The following is a 26446-nucleotide window of genomic DNA, read 5'->3' as shown; positions in this document are numbered from 1 at the left end:
GGTGGGGAGAGGGGGGGAGGGGGGGGAGAGAGGATATTGGTATATCTTCGTCTCCCACGACCCCCAGCTTTAAAATGTAATCAAGATAGAGGTGTGCTTAAAATAAAAAACAGAATTTGTTATAGTCTGGTGATGGCATTCTAAGTTGGGAACAACTTACCTAAATTAGTTAATATTATAGAACATACTTTTCCTTTATAAACAGAATATGGAATATAGAATCTGTTTATCCAAAGTAAACTGGTAAAATACAGATGTAAATGACAACTAGACAAGACAGTTTATTATCTTACATGCTCAACAACACGGCTCTTCAAATCTTGCCACCTCTTCTGTCCTTGTTCCGAGTCAGCAGTGAACACAGACGTGGGCTTACTTTGTGGCGAGCCTTGCCTCAACTCCTTTTCATAGATCTCGCAAAGGCCAGACCATTTGATCAGCTCTGGATTTGTGAACAGGCGAAGTAGCTCCCTGTATATCAACAGAAATATGAACAATGATCATGAAATCTTGCTCTGTTGTTTGATGTCAATTTGATGAAAATGTAAATGCAAATTTAATTTCTTACTAAGGTTTGTGGCAAGAAATGGTTCAAATCAGACATGTTTGCATCATATATCCTATTATAATTTACCAAAAAAATAACTGAAGGTGAAGGATTAGTTAAGAATCTTTGTGTTATATTTGATGACATTTGACGGATCGTTTCAGTTCTGTAGCGTTAACTCCATCGAAGTTAAGTTTTATTTTAATTTACTTCTAAGGAGTCTGTAAATCAGACACATTCTGAGCATGCAGAACACTTTGTAGAACATCAAACATTTCCTGGGAACAGAAATTTCCATAACTTCAAGTCAACAGATTGTTTTGAGAACTTTGATGGGAGGATGATGAGCAGTGATGTGAAGGCTACTTTGAAATGTAAGTTAAGGAATAAATTTACAAACTTTGTGAGAGAAGAAACTTTTATTCCATCAAATGTAACTTGTAAATATTCTAGTTTGTTGTATCTGGGACAATCATTGTCCTAAACACAACAGAACATGGTGTTACTCTACAAGTTACATATCCTTCAGGACCTTTGACATTATTCCATAGGCCAAAATCAGAATACATTTACCCTGTTGCCAGTCCTCACATGCTTGCTGTAGTTAAATGTTCAAAGACCTCAACCGCAAAAATTTGCCAATTTTCAGGGGAGTCGATCTACTCTATGCAGAAAAAAAATATTACCATTGGAAATTCTGTCTACTGTATGTAACGATGTTTAAAAATTCTATTAGCCTGAACTTTTTTAAAAAATACCGTTGATTGAGCCTGTTTCTTTTATAAATTTAATTGCTTACAATTTCTGTTAGGTCAAAAGTATATTATTTGGAGTATTTGGAGTTTCAAATATTTATTTTAGATTCTCAAGGGGAAAAAAATAAAATGCTATTATTTGTTACAAAAACAAATAATAACAAAGTAATAAAAACTGCATTATTTTTATTTCCCCAAGTGATAGCTGATGCTTTGAGGATTACTTAAAAATCTATTTCATTCTGTGTGTTTTTCAATGTAATGGCAAACCAGATTTTTTGCAAAATAAAATATTGTATATTCACTTTCCAAAGAGCCATTCTTCAGTGTTGTTGATACACAATGTTTCGACATGAGTCCAATGGCCTCAGTCGGTATCAACAGCTGTTTAAGCAAGTCTTTGTGCTCGTAAAAAGCAGCAGATGTACTTTAACACACAGGGATCGAGATCACAGTAATGTTATATGAGGGTCACTCCAAAAGAAATGCACACTATTTTTGTAAAAATACAGTTTTCATTCTGCACGTGTGAAAGTTTTACAGTGTGTAGATGCATCCTTCCCGCTTGTTTTTAAACATAATTCAACCTGTTCCCGTGAGTGGTGCCGTCACAGCATGTCTTCAAGATGGCTGCTACACTTTATGTTCGTCAGAAGCAACATGCTGTCATAGAATTCCTGTGCTGTGAAAACGAGACAGTGGGAAACATCCAAGAGGTTGAAAAAGGTGCATGGAGATGCTGCTGTTGATCGCAGTACAGTTAGTCGGTGGGCAAGGAGGTTATGTGATGAAAGCGGGCATGGCAATATTGAGGATTGTCCTCGCAGCGGCAGGCCTCGTACTGCACACACTCCAGACAATGTGCAGAGAATTAACGAATTGGTGACTGCTGACAGACGCATTATAGTGAATGAACTGTCACGTTGGGATAGGGGAAGGAAGTGTTTGCAGAATACTTGAAGTGTTGGCGTTAAAAAAGGTTTGTGCCAGCTGGGTTCCCAGGGTGAAGACAGTGGCTCACAAAGAAACAAGAAAAACGGTATGCAGTGAACTTTTGGAACAGTACGAGAATGGTGGAGATGAATTTCCTGGAAGAATTGTGACAGGTGATGAAACCTGGCTCCATCATTTTTCACCAAAGACGAAGAGGCAATCAATGGAGTGGCATCATGCAAATTCACCCAAGGAAAAAAAAATATCAAAACCAAACCTTCTGCTGGAAAAGTTATGGCTACGGTGTTTTTCGATTCCGAAGGACTCTTGCTTGTGGATGTCATGCCAAGTGGAACCACTATAAATTTTGATGCATACGTGATGACACTGAAGAAACTTCGAGCTCGACTCAGTCGTGTTCAACCACATCGGCAAAAGCAGGATGTTTTGCTGTTGCACGGCAATGCACGGGCACATGTCAGTCAAAAAACCATGGAAGCGACCACAAAATTCGGATGGACAACACTGAAACACCCGCCTTAACAGTGCTGACCTGGCTCCATGTGACTATCATCTCTTTGGGAAACTGGAAGACTCTCTTCGTGGAACAAGGTTTGAAGATGATGACTCCCTTGTGCATGCTGCCAAACAGTGACTCCAACAGGTTGGTCCAGATTTTTACAGTGCTGGCGTACAGGCACTGGTTCCAAGATAGCGTAAGGCAGTTGAGAGGGATGGAAATTATGTGGAGAAATGAAAATATCATTCCTAAAGGATGTATCTACACACTGTAAAACTTTCAAACATATAGAATAAAAGATGGATTTAAAATAAAATAGTGTGCATTTATTTTGGAGTGACCCTCGTATATGTATTTGAAATTGGTTAAAATCAGATATATCCACTGAAAATACTCTTTGCTATAAAATATGTACCAGTTACTGCACAAATGAAATTTGTTATTAAAGGTACTTAAAAGCTACTTATTACTACTAAAAATACTTATAGTTTTAGATCAGATGTTTTGTTTCACTCATTTAAACATTGTGAGTGGTAGCATTTTTTTGCCTGATTCCACTTACACCTGGAAATGTCATCTGCTTTCATGTTTATTAGTAGTTGCAAATACGAATGTCAAATGTCATTAATAAATCTAAAGCACCTTCAAACACTGTGGGCAGATGAAATTAAAATCAAATCTAGCTTAGGGTGATGGACATAAAATTTACTAACACTGAATACATTACCAATGACTTCTTTATTTTTAATTTTGCAGAAAAATCTACATCCAGTCACCTAAACATTACACACAGATTTACTCTAGGCTATCCATTTCATTTGCGTGGTAATTAACACAGTCATCATCCTGAATTGTTCCAATTCATCATCACTCGAGCGAGTTGTGGCCATGTTAACAATTACATCACCAATGGTAACTTCCATGATGGCACTGTTCATACAGTACTCAGTTTCTAATCATGTTACTTTATTACAGTACCCACACTAGTCTTAAGCAGTGACACTTTTCTGAAGGGAGCATCTGTGTGCTTTTGTAGGATTTCACTGGACATGTCCCCAGTCACACTACATTCTCTAAAATATCTTTAAACTTTTGCCTACGCAAGTTCAACTGCATTGAGATCACAATTGTACAATGGTAAGCAGACAACTTTATTGCCTAGACTTTAAGCCAATTTCGTCGATGACGAAAATTTTCCCCACTTGTTGGTGCAATTCAATCAGGGGGAAGAGAGCCCCTTTTTTCATACTGCCATCACAGTTGATTCTCCTCTTCTGTAGCCACTCCATCACAATCTTTTTTATTGGTGCCTCGTCAAGCTGCCTGATGTTACAGAGCTCACTCTCCGCGACAGTCACCCACTGTGGAAGAACGTTTGTCAAAAATAATTCCTGAAACCATTTCTCGAAGTTCATGGAATTCAATGGGCTTTGGTAGTCTCCTTTGACAGATCTACTATAGACCTGACGCTAAGCTTCTCAGATAAAACCATTTTTGAAACCTACACTTGCAAATACAAGTAATTTTGAAGCAATGTAGGATCATGTTACTATCAAACCAAGTCTCACGAAGGTAAAAAATATTGTTACCTGTTTCACAAATCCCTTTCATTTCCACAAGGAATCAGGAACGCCAGTCTTATTTCTCTCATTGACTAGGACTGCTAAATAAAAGAATTACTGAAAGTCTCCTCCTCCTCCTCCTCCCCTTTCTTGGAGTTCCTGGAGTTCTCCAGGATGAGTATTAGTAAACTTCAAGAGTTTCTTTAAGCTGGACACATTTTTTCCAGTGTACACAGCAGCAGGTGTAGCAGTTTGTTCTGCTGTTTGTCTATGTTGCGGCATTTAACAACATTCATCATCATTTTGCAAGCTCAGTTGTGACTCGCTGCTCTCTTTCCATGAACAGGAATGGAGGGAGTTGACAGTGTCACAGTCAATGAGGCAGCACCAAACTCATTAATTTTGACATACAGAAATTGAATATGAAGTCACAACACAGTAAATTAACCTGTAAACAGTATGGCTATGAAAATATCAGAAGTAGTGGTAGTGGACAGAAATGAGTGAATATCATTGCATTTCTACTAGCCCTTGTCTTTTTACCTACTTGATCCTCTGCCGCCTTCACTATTTCATCCCTCAGAGCTACCCACTCTTCTTCTGCTGTATTTCTTTCCCCCATTCCTGTCAATTGATCCCCTACGCTCTCCCTGAAACTCTGTACAACCTCTGGTTTAGTCAGTTTATCCAGGTCCCATCTCCTTAAATTCCCACCTTTTTGCAGTTTCTTCAGTTTTAATCTACAGTTCATAACCAATAGATTGTGGTCAGAGTCCACCTCTGCCCCTGGAAATGTCTTACAATTTAAAACCTGGTTCCTAAATCTCTGTCTTACCATTATATAATCTACCTGATACCTTCTAATATCTCCAGGATTCTTCCATGTATACAACCTTCTTATATGATTCTTGAACTAAGAGTTAGCTATTTATGCTCTGTGTAAAATTCTACCTGACGGCTTCCTCTTTCATTTCTCTCCCCCAATCCATATTCACCCACTATGTTTCCTTCTCTTCCTTTTCCTACTCTCAAATTCCAGTCACCCATGACTATTAAATTTTCGTCTCCCTTCACTACCTGAATAATTTATTTTATCTCATCATACATTTCATCAATTTCTTCATCATCTGCAGAGCCAGTTGGCACATAAACTTTTACTACTGTAGTAGGCATGGGCTTCTTGTCTATCTTGGCCACAATAACGCGTTCACTATGCTGTTTGTAGTAGCTTACCCGCACTCCTATTTTTTTTTAATTCATTATTAAACCTACTCCTGCATTACCCCTATTGATTTTGTATTTATAACCCTGTATTCACCTGACCAAAAGTCTTGTCCCTCCTGCCACCGAACTTCACTAATTCCCACTATATCTAACTTTAACCTATCCATTTCCCTTTTAAAATTTTCTGACCTACCTGCCCGATTAAGAGATCTGACATTCCACGCTCCGATCCATAGAACACCAGTTTTCTTTCTCCTGAGAAAACGACGTCCTCTTGAGTAGTCCCCGCCCGGAGATCCGAATGGGGGACTATTTTACCTCCGGAATATTTTACTCAAGAGGACGCCATCATCATTTAAGCATACAGTAAAGCCGCATGCCCTCAGGAAAAATTACGGCTGTAGTTTCCCTTGCTTTCGGCCGTTCGCAGTACCATCACAGCAAGGCCGTTTTGGTTAGTGTTACAAGGCCAGATCAGTCAATCATCCAGACTGCTGCCCCTGCAACTATATCGAAACCAATTCTTGATAGTTGCCGTGCCATGGCTCTTTAAAAAGTGAACTGACAATACACTAAAATATATATACACTTTTTCCTATCTTGACAGTTTTACTTGTACGTATGAAAACCTTTCTTCTACAATCCTCATATTGTAGAGCAGGCATGAGAAACCTCTAGCGACCCAAAAGTCAGATTCACATCCTTTTTTAAGCTCAGGGACCGCCTCGCCACATAATGCTACAGCAGCGGTCAAAACGCATTAAGTCAAAACCATAGTGTCCAAGATGTTAATGTTTATAGGGTGATGCACTGATATAAATGGCACACCTTCCCTGACATGCTACAACAACAAATTATGCTTCAAAAAGCATGTTTTATAGAGTATATTCATTTTGTGTTCACCACATCTTCAGATGTCTACACTCATTACATGTTGTGAACACTGTTTACTTATGACGGTTGACAACAGCTGTCTCAAGAACTTCCACTGTAAAATTCTGCAATGTCATTAGTACAGAAACAATGTTCGTTACCTGAAATAAATGTAAATATCTGAAGGCAGAATGTTAGGCACCTTCAATGTCATCACCAAAAACAATTGTCTATAAAAGCAACTGGTTGCAGCCAATTCATTATAAATTATATTCAGTTTCAATAGTTGCAGTGTTCTAATACATTCACAGTGGACAAGAATTATTTACTAATGTTAATATAAGAAAGAATGGAAAAAAACATGGCACAGTCAACAAATAATAGGAGTACCTCTGTAAATTTCTTTACGGGTCAGTTTCCCAACTGTCCCATAAAGAACAGAACTTTTAAATTTAACATTGAATTGAGGAAGTATGGCTTTTTGTATCTCTGGAAGTTATTGCAGGAGAGATCTGAAACTTTACTCATATTAACTTACTAATAGAAAGTTTTAGAGCATAAAATTTCATTTTCTAGCTGCTTTCCAATATCTTACAAATTGAGGGCGAAGCTGACGATATTTGTAAAAAATGTCAAAAATGGAAAAAAAAGAGTCTTCTGCAAACTCTTCAAAGTCTTCATAAGAAAGGTTATGTTCTAAATCATCTAAAAACCTAGATTTAGTTTTGCAGTGTGAGCATATAAGGCCCACATCATATTAAAAAATTAGATTTGGTTTTGCAATGCAAGCATATAAGGCCCTAAAGAACAATGGCAAGGTAGAGGTGCATTTAAAATATGTCCATATCCCACTGGTACTCAACTATGACAACTTTTATTGCATTCTACAATTATGTAGTACTCTCTGGGGAAGTTAATATCCAAAGTCCTGATGGCTAGGATGTGAGATCAAGTAAAGAAAAATGTGTAAATGTGCTGAAATGGTCCGTGATGGCTTAACTGCTGCTGGTTTGTCTTCAAGTGAGAAAGCCAGCACTTCTATCACCAAATGGCCACTCCCGATAGCTGTGCAACAGCAGCTATGGTGTGTTTCTTTACCACAGGTTCCCAAGCCTGATAAGAGTTTCTTTACACATAATTCTAAGCCTGATTATATATTTCTTGATGTGTCAGAGGACAAAACTATAAGAGGTATCTTTTAGGAGACTTCCACTGAGTAGAAGGATACTTTAATAAGCCTTATGCATCCACGACACAGCACCTTCATTTTATTGGCCCTCAAGGGGTGACAAGGGATGTGTTCTGAAACAGCACATTATTGCAGTTATTCCAGCACCCTCAGTAATGTCATCCGGCTGGCTGTATAATTTTCTTCATGAAATTCAACAGCAAATTAATGAAACTTGTATAAAATTCACCTATGTTGAAGGAAATATAAGCTTAGGCTCCTAAGAGAGACCTCTTCTAACTTTGTCCACTGGCACTTCAAGCAATATATTATCACACTTGGGATTCTGTGTCAAGAAACCATTATCAAGATTGGAAACCTGTGATAAAGAAATCAATTGGCAGCTGCCGTTGCACAGCTATCGAATATGGGCCCTATGGCAATGAAGATGCTAGCTTTCTCACTTCAAAACAAATAAGCTGTGGTTAAGCGACAATGGAGCATTGCAACACATTTAGACAATTTTTAATCAGTTCAAATAAACTGCAAACTATGCTATACTTTAAAATGTAATTAAACTATCATGTCAAAGGCATAGCACAATAAAAAGACATACTCTAAATTCTCTACATCCTTGACCAAAAAATGTCAGGTAGACTGGTATGAACTTACCCACAACTTAAACAATGTGGTAGTTTATAAGATATGAGTTGCAGCTAGTATGAAATAATTTTACTGCCATTACACCCAGAGCCTTGGTAAAGCACAGATAAATTTTGAAGCTTATTACTAGTTGGATTCTGTTGTTATCACAGCAGAAAAACAGGTTGAAAAATGGCATGATGCATTGTGACAAAAAACCTCTCTTTTTTTTTCTTTTTCTTTTCTTCTGACTGTCTCATCCCCTGACCATCAGGGCTGTTGAGGTCCAGTCATGCATGGTGACATAAGTTTATAAACCACCAAATGCTGAGTTCAAGTTCATAGAATGCCCCAATTTTCAATCTCAGCAATAAAGCCGGTCACTGATGACTTAAACTGCCATAGCACATCTTGGGGTTTCCAGAGACTAATCAGAGTGGACAATATTGTGAACACTGGGCTAAACAGATGGAGGGTTGATGTTAATACATGAGCAGAAGTTGCCATCCTTCTTTAACAGTGGGACATTTGTTAGTGACCATATTGCCCAGAAGGCAAAGAAGGAAATTTTGGGGTCTCTTCCTCACACTCAGCACCAACCAGTGATCTTCACTGTGGCAGCAATGGTGTAGACAGAAACTGCCCAATTTAAAAGACTATTCAATTTTATATGAGCACAGCGGGAGTAGTTCAACCACAGACTCAATAAAGAAGCCATAAAGCTTAAGCCAAACCCAGAGATGTATGATAAGTTTATCAAATTACTTAAAATCATCTCTCGTAGATACATTCCTAGAGGATGCAGAACAGATTACATCCCTGGACTCGATAATGATTCAAGATCTCTCCTACGGAAATACAAACATCTATTTGAAGCTGACCCCTTCCACGAAGAAACAACTAAGACACGTGAGGAACTACTGATGTTATATCAGCAACAAGAAGAGAGAAATGGTGTGGTGTAGTGACCTGAGTAGATGTGAAACAGAACAGCCGTAAGGTGTGAAAGCTGCTGAAGAAACTTAACAGTGATCCCACAAGTTCTCCTCCAAGCCTATTTAATTTAACACCTAAACAAACATCAACCACTATTGAAGGGGAAAACTAAAAGAACTGTGGATAGGAAGCTTCAAAGAGACATTGATGAGGAAGACCAAACTGATACTACCTTCATCATGGAAGAACTGAAAGCAACTTTTCAATCCATGAAGAACAATGAAGTAGCAGGCCCAGATGATCTAAGACCAGAGCAAATTAAAATGTTTGGGTCAGTTAGAAAGCAATGGATCTTAAATTTAATGAACACCTGCATTTCAAAATTACAGATTCCTAAGATCTGGCACAAAGCCAAAGTTGCATAACTTCTGAAGCCTGGAAAGGAACCAACTGATCTTAAAATCTTTCAATCAGTTTCTCTTTGCCAACTGTACAAAGTCCTGGAAAGGCCGATCCTCAACTGCATCTGACATGATGTTGATAAAAACCTTATAAATGAGCAGTTGGGTTTCTGCCCAGGAAGGTCATGCTGTGGTCAAATCTTCAATTTGACTCAGTATATAGAGATGGATACAAAAGAGCACAAGTCATAGGAGTGGCACTTAAAGATCTTCCAGCAGCATATGACAATGTCAATCACAACAGTTGATTACAAATGTATATTTAGCTATGAAAGACTACCGCTTAATACAGGTCATCCAGTTTTTGCCACAAAACAGGAGGTTTTTTGTCACTCCGCATAACAGGAAGAGCCAGTGGAGGACCCTGAGGAATGGTCTCCCTCAAGGTAGCATACTGGCACCCCTGTTGTACAACTACACTAACAACCAGCCAATCAACCCTGGAACAAGAACATTTACGCAGATGATACAGCAACTGCAGCTCGAGGCAAAACCTTTGAGGAAGTGGAGACGAAGCTGACACCAGCTCTCGAGGATCTCAGTAAGCATTACGATGATAACCACTCAAAGCCAAATACCAGAAAGACACAGATCTGTGCCTTCCATATGAGAATCCGAGAAGCTAGGAGGAGGTTAAGTATTACCTGGAGAGGGCAACAGCTATGCCATGGTGATACTAAAAAATACCTGGGAGTACAGTTGGATTATAGTCTCACATTCAAAGATCACTGCCAAGAAACAAGACTGAAGTATCTGCTCAGGAAAACATCATATATAAACTTATTGGCACCACTTGGGGATTGCATCCACCCAGGCATTGTGCTTCTCTGCAGTAGAATATGCACCACCAGTCTGGCACAACTCCACACATGCTTAACAGGTGGACTTGTCACTGAATGAGACTGGACGCATTGTGACTGACTCCATACGACCAACTCCTGTCACCAAAATCTTTCAAATTGTAGGTGTAGCCCCATCTAACATCCGCAGAAGAACAGCCACATAAATGAAGAAAAAGATGCAGGAAACTGACGTCATGTATCCCCTGTTCGGACATAAAGCACAAAGACCTAGGTTGAGGTCAAGGAGCAGCTTCATGCACAAATCAGCAGCAGTTCCATCTGCACCTGGAACTCATCAAACAGAGCTATAGCAAGATTCATTAACTGAAAGGACTACACCACTGATGAGGAATTATGTGAGTGTGGTAACCTACAGGAGACACAACATCTGGCCTGCAGAAACCTGCCAGATCCTTGCACCACAGAACATCTTTATGCAACAAGTCGTAAGGTCATCAAAACCATGAAATTCTGGAGCCTGCAGTCCATTTAATAGAAAACCATGTATGTCTTGCTGCATTATGTTATTACTTCCAGCATCTTGTAATACTGTACTACACTTTTATTTATCATGTTCCATTTTAATCAGTTTGTATATCTAAGTCCTGGACATATAAAATAAAAATAAATAAATAACTTTTAATATTACCTTCCCCAGAGATTATTACAATATCGTTGAACATAACAAAAGATGTCAGATTCAATCTGATTACCAGTGGAATATGGGCATCTTTCGAATGCACCTCCACCTTGTAACTGTTTTTAGGACCTTATAAGCTTGAATTGCAAAAACAAATCTAACTTTTTAATTGGTTTAGAACATGGGTCTTTCTAGTGAAGACATTTTAAAAGAGTTAGCAGAGGACTCTTTTATAAAAGTGGGCTAAAAATAGCCTTTCTATGCGTTTTTACAAAAATTGTCAACTTTGCCCTCAATAAGTAAACTACTGGAAAGCAGTAGGAGAATGAAATTTTACATTCTAAAACCATGTATTGTTAAGTTATTATGCGCAAAGTTTCAGAGTTATCCCGTAATTACTTCTGGAAATATAAAAAGCCAAACTTAACACTTATTTCAAACACACATTTTTTCGGCCATCTTTGCTTCAAATTATACAGGGTGATTTAAAAAGAATGCCACAACTTTAAAAATGTGTATTTAATGAAAGAAACATAATATAACCTTCTGTTATACATCATTACAAAGAGTATTTAAAAAGGTTTTTTTTTTTACTCAAAAACAAGTTCAGAGATGTTCAATATGGCCCCCTCCAGACACTCGAGCAATATCAACCCGATACTCCAACTTGTTCCACACTCTCTGTAGCATATCAGGCGTAACAGTTTGGATAGCTGCTGTTATTTCTCGTTTCAAATCATCAATGGTGGCTGGGAGAGGTGGCCGAAACACCATATCCTTAACATACCCCCATAAGAAAAAATCACAGGGGGTAAGATCAGGGCTTCTTGGAGGCCAGTGATGAAGTGCTCTGTCGCGGGCTGCCTGGCGGCCGATCCATCGCCTCGGGTAGTTGACGTTCAGGTTTCATAACTGACCTTTTTCGTAGGACTCTCCATACAGTTGATTGTGGAATTTGCAGCTCTCTGCTAGCTCTGCGAGTCGATTTTCCTGGGCTGCGAACAAATGCGTGCTACATTTTCATCACTCGTTCTCGGCCGTCCAGAACTTTTCCCTTTGCACAAACACCCATTCTCTGTAAACTGTTTATACCAACGTTTAATACACCACCTATCAGGAGGTTTAACACCATACTTCGTTCGAAATGCACGCTGAACAACTGTCGTCGATTCACTTCTGCCGTACTCAATAACACAAAAAGCTTTCTGTTGAGCGGTCGCCATCTTAGCATCAACTGATGCTGACGCCTAGTCAACAGCGCCTCAAGCGAACAAATGTACAACTAAATGAAACTTTGTAGCTCCCTTAATTCACCGACAGATAGTGCTTAGCTCTGCCTTTTGTCGTTACAGAGTTTTAAATTCCTAAAGTTGTGGTATTCTTTTTGAATCGCCCTGTATTATGAGAAGGAAAGTTACCACTCACCATATAGCGGAAATGCTGAGTTACAGTGAAACACGTATGTAACATAGCAGCGATGGCGAGGCATTGTAGCATCTGTGACCAGAGAGTATGCGCTTGACCGCGCGAGTGTTGCGAGCGGTTCTCTGTCAGTAGTAGTCGTTGCGAGTCTGTGGAGTTAGTCGTTGCGAGTCTGTAGCTCGGTTTAGTTGAGAACAGTACTCTGTCAGTAGTCGTCGCGTGCATACGCTAATAGTCGTCATGCAGAGCGGTCGGTCAGTAGTAGCAGCCCAGTGCGGTTGTGTGATGTAGGCGGTCGGCAACACTGGTCAAGATGGTGAATAAGGTATACCATTAATTAATATAATCATTAGATAATGTAAAAAAATTATTTATTGTAATTATTCACCAACAAATTCCCCAATAATAATTTTTATTTCAAAAGCATTTTTTCAAATTTAATTTTTTATTGAACTAAAGATCTCGTTGCACTTCCCATTTCATTCCACTTCTTTTGAAGAAAAATTTCACTAGAATTACAAAAAAAAAAAAGAGAATATTATTATTTGCAATGCAGTTCCTCCAAGCGGTGCGCAACAACAAGAGCAGATATGTGACATCGATTTATTCTGAGGTAAGACTTTAATTCTGATTGTTTTACACAGGGCCAAAGACCGATATTTCGGTTTAATTAAATTTTCTTATCACTGAATGGACTTTAATTTTTCATCAGGAATTTATATTTGAGTCAGATTGCGAATTTCACATTTTGTTGCCATTGTCAGTACATTTCATTGTGCGCAGGTTACGTTTAGCGCAATGTCCATTAGCATCCCTAAATAATATTGGCCATTCTTTTAAATTTCTGTGGGGAGGTTACACTCGGCTCCCATTTGTATTAAGTATTGTCACTTACATTTCTTATAAAATTACGGTGGGGAGGTTACACTTGGCGACACCCAGTCCAGGATCGTATTTCGGTGAGAGTCTTTTGAGCGACAGTCAGATATCTGCTCTTATTTGCTTAGATATAATTAAGATTTGGCGCTACGCTTTTATTAATCTTGTGACTTTCTTTCTACAGGTCAACGGCAATTTGTTGCTCTGTTGTATTTGTGTGTTGCTTTTGCATTGTGCTTATTTGTTTTGTGAATAATTGTGACTATTGCAAAAATGCCGCGAAAGACTGTGAATAGTGTATCGCGAAGTATTGTGAATGAAATTACCGACTTCAACAACGTGACCGATAGTAATTGTGATACGCAGCGTAATGATGACAATCCTGCGTTCACTAACAATCAGTGCATTCCAACCACTAATGATGACTTTTACCTTAATGATGAGCAAACGAACTCAATTGTCTCGTCTGTTAATTTGACAATTGATGACGCAGAACGCTCTATTGTAATGAGCGCTGCCCAGCTTAACACACCCGATTCGGAAAACTCAAGTAATGTACAGACAAATCTGTCTAATGAAAATGAACAGATCACACAAAGTAGAGCGGATTTATTTAATTCCGAAATAATGTCTGACAGTGTACATCCGACTGACAAACCTTTTTCGAAATTACAGAATGACCAAATGGTCACGGAAAGCGAGAGAGTTCTAGATCCACCACTAAACAGCACAGAGAATATAAACGCTAATTTTGACTTGGTACGAATTATGACAAGTTTGATACAACAGCAAAGTGAGAAAATGGACAACAATTTCAAACAACAGAACGAAAAATTAGACAAACAAAGGGAAGATAACAAACAAGATAACGAAAATCTCAAACAACAACTCAATGAACAGGTCAAACAACTTAGTGAACAAATTACAGCCGTTGCCGCGCAGTGCCATGACACTAAGGAACAGTTGCGCGTGGAAATTGAGGCTTGTTCTAAAAAAAATAGCGAAGAAATTAAGTCTGTTGCGCAAGAATTAAGGGAAATGCAAACAGCCGCAACAGAAACACTCAGAGACGAAATTAGCGGAGTCGCTAAACAATGCTCTGAAAAAGCGACACAATTACGGGACGAGTTTAAAGCAATGACGGTAGAACTTCCGCGCTCAGTGGACGCAAAGATAGACGCGAAATTCAAACAGCAGAACACTCAGATTAACGAGCGCTTTAATCAGCACATACAGAACAGTGATACGCGTTTCCGCAGATTTATTCAGGATCAAAACAAAGTAAAACGACAAGTCATGGAAACAATCACTGCACAAAGACAAGAGGACAAACGTAAAATATTCGCGAAAGCGAAGACGTATGTAGACAATAATATTACTACAGTGTCCGACAAAATTAATACCATAGAACAATTGAACGCGGAATTACGGGATGAAATTTCTGACCTTAAATCAAAAACAGATACACACACAGTAAATATTCAAACAGTGACAAATAGGTTCGAACAATTAGATCTAACACAGGATTGTGATGTTATCAAAGGTGATGTTAAAAAACTGGGCGAAACTACGCGCAAGTTGCAAAAACAGATTAATGCGTCTGATTCTAAAACCGATGATCAGGTTAAAATACTGACTGAAAAATGTGATGAATTGGCCAGTCGTATTGATGCTATCGAAAATACTAATGACAATAAATCAGACGATACTGCACCGGTTTCATTTATCCAAACGCCTGAATTTCAAAATTTACAGCAGACAATTAATGAGATCGATTCATCTAACAACACGTTACGTAGGAAGTTGTCAAATTTACAACAAGAAGTAACAGAGATGAAAAACATTTCAGTTAATAACATACCGCAACAGACGCCACTTTATGAACATGTGTCAGACTCACGCAGCGCGTATAATTTGGGTAATCTACAGAGAGTACGGGACTTAGATTCTGATCAACCACAGTTCAATAGATTCTCTTACGATCCTGAACCTGTTCCATCACACAGAGATGACAATTTCGACTACAAACATTTTCTGTCAGTGAGAAAGTTTAAAGTTTTTAAAAACGATAGAACGCAGATTCACCCACTGGATTGGATTCAACAATTTAGCTTTGCTCTTCCACCGAATTGGCCTGTAACACACAAACTTGAATTTATTTGCAGTTTTTTGGAAGGCGAACCGGCAACTCGCATGAGACCGATCGCAAGGCAATGCTATTCAGTAGAGGAATTTCAGAATGCTTTTCTGTCAGCGTACTGGTCGAAGACGACACAGCGCGGAATTAAAGACCAACTAATTAGTTTGCCAAACTACGAGAACTCAAATTTTCCCAGTGTAACGCAATTTTTTGAGCACATGGTACAACAAAACCAGTACCTAAGTGAACCGTACAGTGAATCCGCACTTATACAACTATGCATCTCTAAATTACCACGGTCATTACGAGTGTCACTTCTAACGGGCCAGCAAAAAGAAAACATTTCAGCATTCAGAGATCTTTTACAGCTCTTGGAAGTACAGCAATCCGATTATTCTTTTATAAACAAAAACTTTTCGAGTAACAACCAAGGTCAACAACTGTACTGCAATTATGATCAGGGACGTAATTCCAATCGGAAAGATAACAGACGTTTTAGGAACGACAACTACCAAAACTTTAATAACAGGCAAAATTCTAATTATCAATACCGTCAAAATTTTCAGCAACAGGAACAACACTTTAGTAACAATAGAGGTGTTTCACAACAACAACATCAAAACCAGCCGGTTAGCATACCTAACCAACAATGGAATACTCAAGGTCAACCAGGCTTTAATGTTTCGCCGCGTGGACGTATAGCCCCTGGTCCAACAAATAGTAACGTACGTCAGCAAGGAAACAACTACGTACAAAGAAGACAGTATTTCAATTCCTATCGTAATGCACCGTATAGGAATGACTATTACGACAGACGTAAAAATAATGAGGACAATTTTCAGCGAACATCTAACAACAGTCGGTCATACCAACAGCAAAATCATACGCAAGAACATTTTCTCATGAATGAACCCGACAGTAGGTACCATCCAGAGCGTAACACGCCTGGAAGAAGTAATAGGACAGTTCAAATAGTCGAAATGCCACAGAATCCTCCTAATAATAATAACACGTCAGATAGAATCTGACTAAATACTGCACAGGACGCATCTTCTAATAACACAAGCACTACCTTTGACACGCAAAATGTTGTTCACGAAAATGTAATTACTTTTGACGACATCAGAGACCCTCTTTTACAGGAAAGACCAGTTATTCAGAAAACTATTTCACATCCTGTTATCGAAATTAAAATTGGTTCATCAAAATTCTCAGCAGTAATTGATTCCGGCTCACCTATATCAGTAATTAATGAGGAGACTTTCAACGAGTGCAACAAAGAGAACACTTATCCGACGTTACCTTTAGGCAAAACAAAAGTGAAAGGAGCAGTATCGAGTAAAGGTGTGGACGTTAAATTACAGACGCATTTATCATTTTGTATTGGAGGTCATACTTTTCACTCTAATTTTTGGATTGTGCCTTTATTGACAACAGACGTTATTTTAGGTACGAATTTTCTGGTACAACACGACGCAGTTATTGATTTTCAGAATTCTTATTTAATGTTAAAGGATGAAAATGTACAACTTGCTTTAGAATTTCAGCACTCATTATCTGCGGAAGAACAAACAATTAACCGCACAGAGGTCATTTCCGCAACACGTAACATAGACTGTAATCCCACATTGTTCACGGATACGTACGTACATAACTATAATACTCCAGACGAAGCTGACTACGACGTTATGCAGTTAATTTCTGATAAGGTTAAAGAAAGCAGTGCAACTACAGACGACGAACGAACGCAATTACACAAAATTCTTTTACAGCAAGCTCCAGTTTTCGACAACATTCCTGGTACTATGTCCGGCTTTATGTATGAATTTCAAGTCAAACCGCACGACACATTTAAAGCAAAGCATTATCCTATTCCATATATTCACAGCGAACAAGTTAAAAAAGAATTGCAGGATATGCTCGACCAAGGAATTATAGAACCAGCAGTTAGTCCGTACATAAACCCACTACATATTGTTAAGAAAAAAGATGGCTCACTTCGCCTTGTACTTGATTCACGTCACATTAATGACATTATTATTAATGAAACAGATCGACCACAGACATTAGAGGAACTTTTACAGAAATTTCACGGTACAGCTATTTATTCTACACTAGATTTGAAATCGGGATTTTGGCAAATTCAACTTCATCCAAATTGCAGAAAATATACAGCTTTTCTCTGTTTCGGCGACTGTTATCAATTTTGCAAATTACCATTCGGGTTAACTATTTCTTCTGCAGCTTTTATTCGCGGTTTGAACACAATACTTCCGACAGAACTTAAAGACAGAATCACGACGTATGTAGACGACATTCTTATCGCAGAAGCTAACTGGTCTGAACACAATCTGATTCTTGAACAACTGTTACAAACTTTTCATGCACAAGGACTTACAGTTAACCTCAGTAAATCGCACTTTGGTAAAACTTCTATAAAATTTCTTGGACACGTAATTTCAGCAGAAGGCATTGCACCTGATCCGGAAAAACTTCAAGCTCTACGTGACATTACTGTTCCTACAACAAAAAAGCAATTACGCAGTTTTTTGGGCTTAATTAACTTTTTTCGCAAATTTATTCATCATTCTGCTTTAGACACGCCTAGACTATGCCAATTAACAGGTAAAAACAGTATTTGGTATTGGGATAAGCAAGCACACTCTGAATTCATGAACCTGAAACATGCTTTGTTGAATGCACCACTATTATCGCACCCAGATCTTACTAGAGATTTTCCCATTGCCACCGACAGTTCTAACACCGCTTTAGGCGTACATATTTTCCAGGAAAGAGAAGAAGATGGCTCTACAGTAATCAAAAACATCGCATTTGCAAGCCGCATTCTGTCACCTGCTGAGCGAAATTACTCCGTTACAGAACTTGAAACATTATGTGTTGTATGGGCTTTTACGAGATTTAGGCACTTTCTTTATGGCAGACATACCACCGTTTACACAGACCACAGAGCGATACAATTTTTACTCTCGGCTAAATTTACTCACGATAGATTAAGTAGATGGAAACTATATTTACAGGAATTTAATTTTACAATAGTTCACATTCCCGGCACGCAAAATGTTATAGCAGACGCACTATCGCGTTCTCTCAGTAACAATCAGCAAGACGTAGCAACCAACTTCTGCAAAGCAAATTTCAGTGTCATGTACATTCAGCAAGTTGCATTTGAAAATTTTATTTCATCGTCATTACAGGACATAGCACAAGAACAAAATAAGGACAATGTGTGGAAAGAAATTAAACACCTTTGGCAAGATAGGAAAAATGTTACGATTAGGAACCACTACACTGTACGCAATGACATTCTGTTTCGCCGCTGTCATCCTGACAGCAACAATTGGTTATTATGCATTCCTGACGAACTGGTCAACAAATTAATCTGGTACACTCATTTAAGTTACGCACATTACGGAACACGAAAATGTTTTCTTATACTGAGACAGAACTGTTATTTTACTAACATGGAGAAACGTATACGACGAGTTTTAGCGTCTTGTAAAATTTGCCAGAAAGCTAAATCAGACACCACTTCACATATTCCTCCATTATATCCCATTATACCTGTTAAATTAAGACACATGGCTGCAGTAGACATTTTTGGTCCGATTCCCAGAACTAACAGAGGTTTTTGCTACATCTTTGTCGCTGTTGAGCTCACTTCAAAATTTGTTACTTTCACTCCGTTACGCAAAGCTACTGCTAAAACTGTTTCGAAAGCATTTGTAAAACATTTTCTATCTCAGGTAGGGCATGTAATGAAAGTAATTTCTGACAATGGATCTCAATTTCGTAGTAGCGTATGGACACGCATGTTACGAGCTAGAAACATTTCTCCGATCTATATATCCAAGTACCACGCTTCTTCGAACCCCTGTGAAAGATTAATGAAGGAAATTGGTAAGCTGTGCCGAATATATTGCCACAAAAGACATATTGATTGGGATACACACATACTCTCATTCCAAGATGTAATTAATTCCATTCCAAATGAATCCACTATGCTATCTCCGTCTGTTATACTGAAAAACGTTGAACCACCGAACAAAATTAAAGAATTAATAGAATTTCCCAAAAGTCGTCGCCTACGACACCACGAAATAATTAACATTGCGCTGAACAACATCAAAAGTGCCGCAGAGCGCCGGAGAAGACAGCAAAAACAGGTTTGTAGACGCCGAGACTTTCACGTTGGACAGAAAATATTAGTACGTACACATTATTTATCCAGTAAATTAAAAGGTAAGTGCAGTAAATTTGAACTTCTATACGCAGGTCCATATCGGATTCGCAGCATCCCTCACCCCAATGTTGTACATGTCGAAACTTTGAGAACTAGAAAATTGAAAGGCAATCACCATATATCAAACATTAAACCGTTTATTGAGTGAAACCACTGTATGATTCAACACACTATGATGCCATTTACTAATGCAATTATATCTAGGTGACTACTTATTGATGATTATCGTATTTTTTCTTGGCAAGTGCCCGGCAAGGTAAGGTTAGCAGGTCGCTTTTCTTGTCGTTACACATCAGACCGTGCATATTTTTCCAGATGAATTTACACATTTACGACTATTTCTGCAATTATATCTAGGTGACTACTTATTGATGATTATCGTATTTTTTCTTGGCAAGTGCCCGGCAAGGTAAGGTTAGCAGGTCGCTTTTCTTGTCGTTACACATCAGACCGTGCACATTTTCCATTTTTTTTGTGTATATGACTGTACTCCAGTTTTGTTTGTATGGACTATGAAATAGTTAAGATATAACACACACCAGTCGACTTTGACATTTTTTTTGCCTTATGACATCTCAACATCGTGACTGTTTCACATTTTTTTTTGCTGCTGCATTGTATTATTCTGTGTATATTTTTGCATTTGAACACTGTCAATGTTTTTGACATATTACGTTTTCTGTCATGTTATGCTGTAGGGTTAATTATGTTACCATAAACCAGTCATTATCTAGGGGGTATATGATTTAAATGCAGGACATTAATCTTTGTTCATCAATTTCAGAAAGGAATGATGATTCTAAGAAATAAATTTAACATAAATGGGAATTTCACCTACGGAATAAACGAAAGGAGATGCAATAACTTTATGAGGAAGAGTAAATGGATCAGGATTAACAAGCATTAACAAGAATATACTATACTCATCGAAGAATAGCAGTCTTAACTAATTTCTTCTTTCAGAATACAAGGTGATTGATGCAGGCTGTCAGAGAGAACTACACATCTTAGTTTTAGTGATGAAATATGCTAGAGATAAGGAATAGTTATGTAATGAGTAATGAAGTGATTTTTTTGCAGATGATAGTGAATACTGATGAATAATGATGAAGGAAATGGTATTATGAATAATGAAGTTTTTCTTTACAGGTGATGATAATGGTGAAGTTATGATGATATGGATAATGAAGTTTTTTTCTTTACAGATGAGGATAATGTTGAAGTTATGTATTTATGCTACGTAGTTATTTAAGTATTTGTTGCAGTTTGCTTTGACAGCAGGTGTTACATTGCATAGTAGGATGACTGAAAGTTTTGGAAAGGACAGCTATGGAACACATTTTTATACACACTTCACTGCCTGTTAATTCGAAGTTCACTACTTTTCAGCATAGTGTGCGTTTCTTCTTTCAGGTCAATAATCCGTTTTTGTATTTTTTCCAGGAGAAGTTTTTCATGACACTTACTAAACCTGTTAGTTATTATACCTGTTCTAGTACTTGCATTTTTATTTTTTACCCATTTGTGTTTATCACTTCTAAATGTGATCACATGTATTGCCTTGTTACATAATCTTGCTACAGCTGACTCATGACGAATGACGTTACCTATCCTCATTTGCTGCAATAGGTCAAAAGCAAATAGTGTTATGTTTCAGCAATTAATTATCGATCCCAACGCAATGCATTGCTAACAAAAAAAAAAAAAAAAAAAAAAAAAAAAAAAAAAAAAAAAAAAAAAAAAAAAAAAAAATATATAAAATGTATTAACAGTCCCAAATAGTGATACCAGTTTGAGAAAATTCTGAATAATACTGATCAACTCTGAATAGCATGTCACTTGAGTAATGACCTCTTAATGAGACTATATTCAAAATAATGCTTTGTCACTAGCTAATAACTGCCACTGTTTATTGTAATGATACTACGTATAATGCCTGTGATTACTAATGATTTGACTGTAATTAACTGATTTTAATAATGACTTTGTAATGGTCTGAATACTACTGAAGGAGGAACACTGTTTATTGTAATGATACCACTTATAATGCCTGTGATTATTAATGATTTGACTGTAATTAACTGATTTTAATAATGACTTTGTAATGGTCTGAATACTACTGAAGGAGGAACACTGTTTATTGTAATGTTACCACTTATAATGCCTGTGATTATTAATGATTTGACTGTAATTAACTGATTTTTAATAATGACTTCGTAATAACCTGAATAATACTGAATGATGAGTCTATTCAATACTTGCTGGCCACTGAGTGCCAATAATTGTCACTTGAAGAATTGTGATTAATTATGCCATTGATTAGCTCTTGTTTCCAATGTTGATACTTTGTAACCAGAAATGAATGTGACTGTTTAATAATGCTTTGTAATTAGGAGAAGGCTAATAATTCTTACTATATTGGAATTTCAAATGATTAATTAACGATGCCATACTTTGTTATTGGAAATGAATGTGACTGTTTCATAATGCTTTGTAATTAGGAAAAGACTAATGATTCTTAATAGATTGGAATGACACATAATTAATTAACTATGGTACTGTTTAATAATGCTTTGTAATTAATTACGGCTAATAATTCTTACTATATTGAAATGACAAATGATCAATTAATTAACTGTAATTAGACAAATGATTAATTAACGACAAATGATTAATTAACTGTAATTAGACAAATGATTAATTAACGACAAATGATTAATTAACTGTAATTAGACAAATGATTAATTAACGACAAATGATTAATTAACTGTAATTAGACAAATGATCAATTAACGACAAATGATTAATTAACTGTAATTAGGAAAAGGCTAATGATTATTGGAATGACAAATGATTAATTAACTGTAATTAGGAGAAGGTTAATGATTCTTAATTATACTCTGTAACTGAAAAGAATGCGATTATTTCATAATGCTTTGTAACCAGGAAAAGAAGGCTACTGATTCTATGTACAACAATTAATGAACATTTTTCTGTAATACTACATACTTGGTACAGAAATGTTCAATAACTGGGCTATGAATGCCACAAACTACTAATTAAGTCTGTAATTGTCAATATTATGTGACTTGATGTCCTTCACCTCATAAGCTGACTACCCTGAATTACTGCAATGTCCATTTGTCCTGTTTATCCTAGTGATCATGGAGCACTATCTTTGGTTTTGCACTAATTCTACGTTGGTGTGCCTTGTAAGAGTGTGGTGTTGACACGACATGCTGTCCACCACCATGAGCGATGAAGACATTATTATGGTCCCACTGTTTGGTGTACCTAATGTACTGCCAAAATGAAAACATGGAACATTACTACGACAGTTCAGTGTCTTGGCTACACTGATAAATTCTGATGGGAAAAGAACTTCAAGTTGTGTCACTTGGTGTTGTACTTCTGTGGAAAGATATGGACTTTCAGAGCAGCTGTGTGCAATCTAAAGTGCTACAACCATGATGCAATCCTTCCCTTTCCTATCCTGATTCTTGTCACACCAAAAAATTTTTTCTTTATAACATCATTTATGTTCATAGGTTATACATTTTTCGATTCGCTGAACTCCAATGCGAGTACACTTATGTCACTTGTCAACATAATATTTTTTGCCAGTCTGTTTATTTGTTCTGCATATGCTAAAGAATTTTTTCAGTGCCTGTGCACTTTATTATCTGTCAAATAATTTGTATATACATTTTTCTGATTTGCTACTATGTTTTGTACTCACATTTTGTCTTTGTCTGATATATTTTGTACTTAGTGCGTGTGCACAACATTTACTTTATGTACTACATCTAATTATTCTTGCCAGTCTGTTTATTTGTTCTGCATATGCTAAAGAATTTTTTCAGTGCCTGTGCACTTTATTATCTGTCAAATAATTTGTATATACATTTTTTTGATTTGCTACTATGTTTTGTACTCACATTTTGTCTTTGTCTGATATATTTTGTACTTAGTGCGTGTGCACAACATTTAAATATTCTGTAAGTTGTAGAATTTTGTTAATTAAAGAAAAATTTTGCCGCACTTGGCAAGTCCAAATGACTCACCATCGCTGCCAAATTTTTGCCCCCCCAGTGGAGGGTTATGAAACACGTATGTAACATAGCAGCGATGGCGAGGCATTGTAGCATCTGTGACCAGAGAGTATGCGCTTGACCGCGCGAGTGTTGCGAGCGGTTCTCTGTCAGTAGTAGTCGTTGCGAGTCTGTGGAGTTAGTCGTTGCGAGTCTGTAGCTCGGTTTAGTTGAGAACAGTACTCTGTCAGTAGTCGTCGCGTGCATACGCTAATAGTCGTCATGCAGAGCGGTCGGTCAGTAGTAGCAGCCCAGTGCGGTTGTGTGATGTAGGCGGTCGGCAACACTGGTCAAGATGGTGAATAAGGTATACCATTAATTAATATAATCATTAGATAATGTAAAAAAATTATTTATTGTAATTATTCACCAACAAATTCCCCAATAATAATTTTTATTTCAAAAGCATTTTTTCAAATTTAATTTTTTATTGAACTAAAGATCTCGTTGCACTTCCCATTTCATTCCACTTCTTTTGAAGAAAAATTTCACTAGAATTACAAAAAAAAAAAAGAGAATATTATTATTTGCAATGCAGTTCCTCCAAGCGGTGCGCAACAACAAGAGCAGATATGTGACATCGATTTATTCTGAGGTAAGACTTTAATTCTGATTGTTTTACACAGGGCCAAAGACCGATATTTCGGTTTAATTAAATTTTCTTATCACTGAATGGACTTTAATTTTTCATCAGGAATTTATATTTGAGTCAGATTGCGAATTTCACATTTTGTTGCCATTGTCAGTACATTTCATTGTGCGCAGGTTACGTTTAGCGCAATGTCCATTAGCATCCCTAAATAATATTGGCCATTCTTTTAAATTTCTGTGGGGAGGTTACACTCGGCTCCCATTTGTATTAAGTATTGTCACTTACATTTCTTATAAAATTACGGTGGGGAGGTTACAACAGATAGGCACAACAAAAAGAGTTTCACTGGCCTTTGTCAACAATACACACACACACACACACACACACACACACACACACACACACACACACAAGTTAAACCTAGTGCGACTCAGCATCTCCACTATATGGTGAGCGACAACTTTCCTTCTCATAATATTGTTACATTCTATCCTGGATTTTCCACTGTTTGATTTTTGCTTCAAATTATTCATATGAAAATTGCTCACAACATCGTTTTTTATTACTTCACTAAAGAGATGTAGATGTAGAAGAGAGAGCAAAAAGTTGTACAAGATGGTCTAGCTTTCTTTGTTTCAAGAAAATACTGCTGGAGATATTTCAAAACTGCAACAAACTTGAAGGTGCACTTTTGAGAGTTGTGGTATGAACAATGTTCAATGGTAACATGAACGAATATTCACAAAAAATTTCAGCAAAATCCATGACCGTCATGTGAGAGTCTTTAGGCCACATGGCATGGAATGATCCTAGTGTAACTCACTTCTGCTTTTTGTGTTATATTTACAAATATTACAGTTGTTTTCAAAGTGCAAATGATCGTTGACAGCAAACTCCATAGGCAGAAAATGTACGTTGAAGTTCTCGCCAGTATGTCAACTGTTTTAAAGAGTTGTCTAAAAGAGATGCTAGAGTGATCACAAATTTATCTTATTACACACTTACGTGCAACAAACACTAAACGACGAGTTACGCAAGAACATGACGATGCAGGACATTAGTAAATGAAAACAGCAAAAGTAAGTCACCTTTCAGGGCTTTGATCTCCAAAATACAAGTAAATAAATAAAAGTGCCTTAGCGCACTTTCATCATGTATTATCTATAGGAGCAGTATTTGCAATCATAGGAGGAGCTCTGGGTGCAACTTTGGCTACTGCAATCCTCAAAACAATTGCCATAGTACTCACTTGTATGTCGGAATTTCATCAAGTAATTTTTCTTGCAAGACACGATGTGTCAGGTCACTTTGCTCATTATCAAATGGGGCCAGGACAAGATATAGTACAACATTCTTAAGCACCTCTTGTCTCTTGTCTGCATCTTCCTGCACTGACGGTGTATTCAAAACAGCTCTGTAGTGCTTGCACGTTGCTAAGTAAGAACCCTCATGCTGGTCCAGTTCAATCATGAGCCTGTAAGCAAAAACAGAAATATTCTTTTGCACACAAATTTTCACTTCCAACATTTATTAACATTAATGATACATCAAAACAGTATAATTGACTGGGATCAGAATGTGGAAATCTTTCCTTTTACGGAGACTGCCTTCCTAAATGATACCTGAGAGCATGGCTATCATACTGATAGCCAGAATAGAAGTCATTGCAAACAGAATGTTTAAGATATTTGGTCAGTATAATCTGAAATGGAATATCACTGTATTCAGATCTTCCTTCACATAACACATGGTCTTATTCTGCCACAAATGTTCAGCCAAACAAATTATTTGCATGGAACTGAAATCAACCTATTACGAGATATAAAATAATTACTGAATCTCTTAACATGTATTTCCTGGCATGGTATGGAGCACCGTTTCCTGTTGGAATTATTTTCCCAACTATATATCCAAATGAAAAGGCTTTCATACATGTTGTTGCTGTTATGGTTAACAGA

General features: G+C 37.4%; 1 protein-coding gene across 1 annotated transcript in view; it reads right to left on the bottom strand.

Moving 5' to 3' along the window:
- The window catches only part of LOC126416202 (26S proteasome non-ATPase regulatory subunit 12), a 103534-nt gene that overhangs the window by 20132 nt on the left and 56956 nt on the right, over nucleotides 1-26446 (bottom strand). Inside the window, exons 6-7 of the mRNA XM_050083793.1 lie at nucleotides 25738-25962; nucleotides 294-471 (exon numbers count right to left, since the gene is read on the bottom strand). Coding sequence (XP_049939750.1) covers nucleotides 294-471; nucleotides 25738-25962 — 403 coding nt within the window. The remainder of the gene's footprint in view (nucleotides 1-293; nucleotides 472-25737; nucleotides 25963-26446) is intronic.

This window comes from Schistocerca serialis, chromosome 8 (assembly GCF_023864345.2).
Source record: "Schistocerca serialis cubense isolate TAMUIC-IGC-003099 chromosome 8, iqSchSeri2.2, whole genome shotgun sequence".
Classification (NCBI taxonomy): Eukaryota; Metazoa; Arthropoda; class Insecta; order Orthoptera; family Acrididae; genus Schistocerca; species Schistocerca serialis.
The sequence above is the reverse complement of the archived record's forward strand: the minus strand, read 5'-3'. Positions and strand labels throughout refer to the sequence as shown.